The sequence below is a fragment of the Solanum pennellii genome, chromosome 7 (assembly GCF_001406875.1).
Source record: "Solanum pennellii chromosome 7, SPENNV200".
Lineage (NCBI taxonomy): Eukaryota > Viridiplantae > Streptophyta > Magnoliopsida > Solanales > Solanaceae > Solanum > Solanum pennellii.
The window spans coordinates 44,071,648-44,079,213 of record NC_028643.1 but is presented as its reverse complement, the minus strand read 5'-3'; the positions used below and the strand labels follow the sequence as shown (position 1 = coordinate 44,079,213).

General features: G+C 42.9%; 1 protein-coding gene across 1 annotated transcript; it reads left to right on the top strand.

Moving 5' to 3' along the window:
* The first annotated feature begins 3,834 nt into the window (after window positions 1-3,834).
* On the top strand, window positions 3,835-4,993 carry LOC107025020 (uncharacterized protein K02A2.6-like). The gene is made up of 3 exons (XM_015225903.1): window positions 3,835-3,961; window positions 4,242-4,626; window positions 4,717-4,993. Exons 1-3 carry the CDS (start codon window positions 3,835-3,837, stop codon window positions 4,991-4,993), a joined length of 789 nt encoding a protein of 262 aa, XP_015081389.1.
* The last annotated feature ends 2,573 nt before the right edge of the window (window positions 4,994-7,566 follow it).

The window sequence follows — 7,566 nt, the reverse complement described above, 5'->3', positions numbered from 1 at the left end:
TCGCCAAACCCAAGTTTGTCATAGAAACTGCCGTGGCCAAAGGCATGACCAGGTCCGGAAGATTCTACACTCATGATGAGCTTGCTCTCGGAGGACAAAAGAAAGACCATGCCAAGAGGCCAATAAGCGAAGCAGAAGCGGAGGAGTTCTAGGGGAGGATGCAACCGAAAGATTACTCCATTGTCAAACACTTGGAGAAGACTCCGGCTCAGATCTCCGTGTGGGCCCTACTGATGAGTTGTCAATCCCACCGGCAGGCTTTGATGAAAGTTCTTGATGATACGCACATGCCCTCAGGTACGAGCAGCGATAACGTAGCTGCCATGATTCATCAAGTCATTCGGGGACACCGCATCAGCTTCTGTGACGATGAGTTGCCAGCCGAAGGGAGATCCCACAACAAAGCTCTGCACGTCACTGTGATATGCCGCGGAAAGGTCCTCAATCGTGTTTGGTAGATGATGGATCTGGTTTGAATATATGCCCCTTGTCGACATTGAAACAACTGAGGTTTGACCTCGGAAAATTGGAGCAAAACCAGGTTAATGTAAGAGCGTTTGATGGTGTAAAAAGAGTCACATTGGGGGCGGTGAACTTGACCCTTCAAATGGGCCCCGCGGAGTTCCGCGCGAAGTTCCAAGTGTTGGATATCGACACAAACTATAACCTTCTTTTAGGAAGGCCGTTCATTCACATGGCTGGATCCGTCCCCTCCACTCTCCATCAAATGATGAAGCTGGTATGGAAAAATAAGGAGCTAGTTGTTCACGGTGAGAGACGTCACTCAGGCAAGCAGGTGCCGGTCTTTGACGAGACGCTGCAAGGTGCGGATTTTTACACGGTGGAGTTGGTAAATGCCACCGATGAAGATTTGGCCCCGTAGACCCCCATGCCAGCCGTGTACAGAATGATCGCCATGATAATGCTGCAGAATGGGTTCGAGCCAGGTTTCGGATTGGGAAGATATTCCCAAGGAATTATTGAACCTGTTCTGGTCCTTGCTAAAGGATCCAAATATGGTTTGGGGTATACCCCCACAGATGACGATGTGAAGATGAAGAAGAAAAAGGATCAAGAGTTGGCTAAACTGATCCCGCATCTGTATCAATCCTTTCCAATCCGGGAGTATGCCGAGCTTGAAGACTGTGGGGAAGGAATCTGTGACCTCTTCAAGGAGATCAATGCTATTATCGAGGAAGAGGTCGAGCCAGCTGGTAATCGTGATGTTGAACCAGGGGAGATGCTGCAGAATTGGACTTCCACGCCAATCCTGATGTCCCGAACTCTTTGGTAGAAAGGAGTTATTTTATGCATACTAAAATCGGTGGTTGCCCGGAAGAGGCCCGAGACCCACCATTTCTGCATTTTTCTTAATTGTTCGAATGTTGAATTTTCGTTGTGATGTTTAAAAAGGCAACATGGCCCTGTGCCATGACCAAAGTTTGCATTTTTGTTTTAAATGAAAGCCTCCTTATTTTGTTTATAAACTTTGTTCATTTAGTTGCTTGTTATACTTTACTTTCCTAATTTTGTCTGTTTATGATTTCAGTAACATCAGTTACAGACCTGCTAATGTCATGTCATGTCATGAGCTAAACGAACAAAATGAGACAGATGACGACAAAGTTGACGACTATGAAGAAGAAAATGGGGAACCAGATTATGTTGCAGAGGAATTTTGACAGTTCGAGAATCAGCATAAACCGAATCTAGAGGAGACGGAAACGGTGAATTTGGGAGATTCAGAATGTGTCAAAGAGGTTAAGATCAGCACCTACCTGAATGGAACTCAGAAGGAGAGCCTGGTTCATTTGCTTGCCGAATACAGTGGTGGGTTTGTTTGGGAAGTCGGTGACATGCTGGGGTTGAGTACTGATGTCGTATCTCATAGGCTACCTATCAACCCAGGGTTCGAGCCGGTGAAACAAAAGACTCGGAAATTCAAACCTGAACTGAGTTTGAAGATTAAGGAAGAAATCACCAAGCAAATAGAATCTCGATTGGTGGAAGTAACTCAATATCCAACCTGGTTGGCCAATGTCGTTCCGGTCGCCAAGAAGGATGGAAAAATCAGGATTTGTGTTGGTTATAGAGATCTCAACAAGGCTAGTCCGAAGGATAATTTTCCGTTGCCGAATATCCATATTTTGATTGACAATTGTGCCAAACATGAGATGCAGTCATTTGTGGACTGTTACGCAGGTTATCACCAAATTCTGATGGCTGAAGAAGACGCGGAAAAGACGGCTTTCATCACACCTTGGGGTGTGTATCACTACAGGGTGATGCCGTTCGGCCTCAAGAACGCCGGTGCCACTGACATGAGAGCCATGACGACTATTTTCCATGACATGATCCATAAGGAAATTGAAGTGTACGTGGACGACGTCATAATCAAATCCCGCGAGAGTTCAGATCATTTGACACACCTGAGGAAATTCTTTGAACGTTTGTGTCGGTACAACTTGAAGTTAAATCCCGCCAAATGCGCTTTTGGAGTCCCGTATGGGAAGTTGTTGGGATTTATAGTCAGTACAAGGGGTATTGAGCTTGACCCCTCCAAGATTAAAGCAATTCAAGAGTTACCTCCGCCGAAAACGAGAAAATAGGTGATGAGTTTCTTAGGGAGGTTAAACTATATCAGCCGGTTTATAGCACAATCAACAGCGGTGTGTGAACCTATTTTCATGTTGTTGAAGAAAGACGCCCCCACTAAGTGGACTGAAGAATGCCAAACCACTTTCGATGCTATCAAGAGCTATTTGTCTAACCCACTGGTATTGGTTCCTCCGCGAGAAGGGATCCCTTTGTTGCTATATTTGTCTGTTTCAGATAGTGCCTTCGGATGTGCACTTGGTCAACACGATGAGACAGAAAAGAAAGAAAGGGCTATCTACTATATAAGCAAGAAGTTTACTCTGTACGAGTCTCGTTACACTTTGCTGGAAAGAACATGCTGTGCTCTGACGTGGCTTGCCCAGAAATTGAGACACTATTTGTCTTCGTATACTACATATCTCATTTCCAGAATGGATCCGTTGAAGTACATTTTTCCAGAAAGCGATGCCGACCGGAAAGTTGGCTAAATGGCAAATGCTGCTGAGTGAGTTTGATATCGTATATGTGACTCAGAAAGCCATAAAGGCGCAAGCTTTGGCAGATCATCTTGCAGAAAATCCCGTTGACGAAGAATATGAACCACTCAAGACGTATTTTCACGATGAAGAAGTGTCATTTGTGGGTGAAGATATTTCTGAAGCGTATCCAGGTTGGATATTATTCTTCGACGGAGCGGCGAATCACCAAGGTAAAGGTATTCGAGCAGTCTTAGTATCAGAATCCGGTCAGCACTATCCTATGGCCTCTAAACTACGATCCAATTGCACAAACAACATGGCTAAATACGAAGCTTGTATTCTTGGTTTGAAAATGGCCATTGACATGAATGTTTACGAGTTACTGGTTATTGGAGATTCAGACCTTTTGATTCATCAGGTTCAAGGTGAATGGGCTGTGAAGAACCCGAAAATTATACCTTACGTACAGTATGTGCAAAATCTCTATAAAAGGTTTTGCAACATCGAGTTCAGACATACTCCCAGAATACAGAACGAATTAGCTGATGCTCTTGCCATTATCGCTTCGATGATCAAACACCCGGATACTTACTATATCGACCCATTGGATATATAGTTGAAGGAACATCTAGTCCATTGTTCACATGTTGAATCAGAACCAGACATTCTGCCTTGGTATTTTGACATAAAGAGGTACTTGGAGTCTGCGACATATCCAGAAGACGCTACATCTAATAAGAAGAAGTCGATACGCCGAATGGCTCTCAATTTCTTTCTAAATGGAGAAGTCCTGTATAGCAGAACTCCGGATTTGGGTCTTTTAAGATGTGTAGACGATGCTGAAGCTGTGAGGCTTATTGAACAAATACATGCTGGAGTTTGCGGTACACACATGAATGGGATTTCTTTGGTAAGAAAGGTTCTTCGAGCCGGTTATTTCTGGATGACTATGGAGAATGGCTATTGCAAATTCGTGCAAAAATGCCACAAATGTCAAGTGCACGGCGATTTGATACGGGTGCCACGAACTTAACGCTATGAGTTCACCTTGGCCATTTGTAGCTTGGGGAATGGATGTCATCGGTCCTATAGAGCCGGCCGCTTCTAATGGACACAGATTCATTTTGGTTGCCATTGACTATTTCACCAAGTGGGTGGAGGCAGCCTTTTACAAGTCGGTAACCAAGAAAGTGGTGGCCGATTTTGTCCGCAACAATCTGATATGCATATTTGAAGTTCCAGAATCCATCATTACTGATAACGGTGCAAATCTCAACAGTCATTTGATGAAAGAGATATGTGAACAATTTAAGATTATTCATCGAAAGTCAACTGCTTATCGCCCCCAAATGAACGGAGCTGTAGAGGCCGGGAACAAGAATATCAAAAAGATCTTGAGGAAAATGATTGACAAACATCGAGGTTCGCATGAAATGTTGCCATACGCTTTACTAGGTTATCGAAAGACGGTCAGAACATCGACTGGTGCCACTCCATACTTGCTAGTTTACGGAACAGAGGCAGTCATACCTGTTGAAGTCGAGATACCGTCATTGAGGATCATCCAAGAAGCTTAGTTAAGAAACGCTGAGTGGGTTAGCAAATGGATTGATCAACTGGCTTTGATTGATGAAAACAGAATGATTGCCGTTTGTCATGGCCAGTTGTATAGACAGAGAATGACTCGCGCCTTTCACAAAAGAGTAAGAGCCAGAGATTTTGAAGTTGGTGAGTTTGTTCTTAAGCGTATTTTTCCTCATCAAGACGGGTACAAAGGAAAGTTCGCGCCAAATTGGCAGGGTCCTTACATGGTTCGTAAAGTACTGTCTGGAGGTGCTTTGGTCTTGTCAGAGATGGATGCCGCTGTATGGACCAAACCTATCAACTCAGATGCTGTCAAGAGATACTATGTGTGAAGTTTCATTTTGCATTTTCTATCATTTACTTGTAATCGTTCTGTTTGCTTGTATTCATTCCATTTGAATCCTTATCCCTATTGTAATGAACTACGTCTGACCTGAATTCTCGAGAATGAGATACGTAGGCGGCCTATGTCGGCTTAGGTCACTCCATCTATCCCCTTTAATTATCTCTTGTATCTGAACTACGTTCGACCTGAATTCTCAAGAATGAGATACGTAGGCGGCCTTTGTCGGCCTCGGTCGGTTTCTTTGTAATTTTTTTTCTTGTCAACCCTTAAGGGGAACTACGTTTGACCTGATTCCTGCCTCAACGGGATACGTAGGCGCCACAAGGGTTCGGTCATATCTCCAGTAAGTTCTATCCCCCTTTGCAATAGAACAGGGACAGAATTTTTGAGAGGGACTCAAAAATTCTACAGAAGAAGCCTTCTCTTCAGCAAGTCAAACTAAAGACATTTCGAGATCTGCAACTGGGACAGAATTTTTGAGAAGATCTCAAAAATTCTGCGATATGTTCATTTACAGTGGAAAGATGAGCAAGATAGTAAACTGGGACAGAAATTTTGAAATGGCCTCAAAATTTCGTTAGAATCTTTCCTACAAGTCCGGAGTGACCTTGAAACCCCTCAGCGAATGATCAGATAAACCTTTCGAGTGTCAGATTCAAAGAAGCTTGTTAAGCCTGATATGACATGACTTGGCAGTGACTTTTTCAAAATACTATTTCTTAAAGATTTCTTATTTCTCTCAAATTTTCCCTTTTATGTTTCATTTTTTTTGGCATAAAATATTTTGTCTCATCTATCAAGAGTCTGGAAATCGGAAATCAACTGGAGATATCAAGACAAGGAGCAAACAACTGAAGGAATCGACACAGATCAGTATGTTTTAAAAATGACAATTTTTCTGTGGATGCCGGTTTATAGCTTTGCTTTGGAATCGGCCAAATTCTCCCGACGAATGAATATGGAGAACTCCCAAAGAGGAGAAAACTATCCCCAAAACCAGTAATTTTACTGAGAGCAGGAGGCAGTTCATATCGTTTGTGTCAGGATACTTGGGAATGTGGTTTGTTTATTTCAAGCCATTCCCAACAAAATGAAATTTACAAAAAGTGTCTAGTCAGATTCAAAGGTGAATCAAACAGGAATCTCAATGAAAATTTCACGATTTCCGTGAAGGACGCTATTTGCATTACATTATCAAAGCAAGATAATTATTGTCAGTCAAGACAATGCATTACCCCAGAAGAGATAGTCATTTTATTATTATTTTTATTATCGATCAAGTCGATATATTATTTGGAGGTCGTCTTGCCGTTATCATCAACACAGAAGATATAGATATTCATGCATTACGAGTTAAAAATCATGTATTGCGGAAAACCATGCATCGCGGAGAATCATGCATTGAGCAAAGTCATGCATCGCGGAAGTTATGCACTGCAGAAAATCACACAATGCGGAAATCATGCATAGAGAGAAATCATGCATCGCGGGAAGTCATGCATCGCGGAAATCATGCATTGCGGAAAGTCATGCATTGCGGAAAATCATGCATCGCGAGTTTGGAATTTATGCATCACGAGAAGATTTCATGCCTCGTCAAATTTATACATCGCGAGAAGACCCCATACCTCGCTGGAATTTATGCATCACGAGAAGATTTCATGCCTCGTCAAATTTATACATCGCGAGAAGACCCCATACCTCGCTGGAATTTATGCATCACGAGAAGATTTCATGCCTCGTCAAATTTATACATCGCGAGAAGACCCCATACCTCGCTGGAATTTATGCATCACGAGAAGATTTCATGCCTCGTCAAATTTATACATCGCGAGAAGACCCCATACCTCGCTGGAATTTATGCATCACGAGAAGATTTCATGCCTCGTCAAATTTATACATCGCGAGAAGACCCCATACCTCGCTGGAATTTATGCATCACGAGAAGATTTCATGCCTCGTCAAATTTATACATCGCGAGAAGACCCCATACCTCGCTGGAATTTATGCATCACGAGAAGATTTCATGCCTCGTCAAATTTATACATCGCGAGAAGACCCCATACCTCGCTGGAATTTATGCATCACGAGAAGATTTCATGCCTCGTCAAATTTATACATCGCGAGAAGACCCCATACCTCGCTGGAATTTATGCATCACGAGAAGATTTCATGCCTCGTCAAATTTATACATCGCGAGAAGACCCCATACCTCGCTGGAATTTATGCATCACGAGAAGATTTCATGCCTCGTCAAATTTATACATCGCGAGAAGACCCCATACCTCGCTGGAATTTATGCATCACGAGAAGATTTCATGCCTCGTCAAATTTATACATCGCGAGAAGACCCCATACCTCGCTGGAATTTATGCATCACGAGAAGATTTCATGCCTCGTCAAATTTATACATCGCGAGAAGACCCCATACCTCGCTGGAATTTATGCATCACGAGAAGATTTCATGCCTCGTCAAATTTATACATCGCGAGAAGACCCCATACCTCGCTGGAATTTATGCATCACGAGAAGATTTCATGCCTCGTCAAATTTATACAT

Bases quoted from the DNA above. Each gene is read 5' to 3' on its own strand.
- LOC107025020 (XM_015225903.1), top strand. From the start codon at position 3,835: ATGGCTCTCAATTTCTTTCTAAATGGAGAAGTCCTGTATAGCAGAACT. The intron at 3,962-4,241 runs GTACACACATGA...GGGTGGAGGCAG, and splicing joins AATACATGCTGGAGTTTGCG to CCTTTTACAAGTCGGTAACC. The intron at 4,627-4,716 runs GTCATTGAGGAT...TGATGAAAACAG, and splicing joins CCTGTTGAAGTCGAGATACC to AATGATTGCCGTTTGTCATG.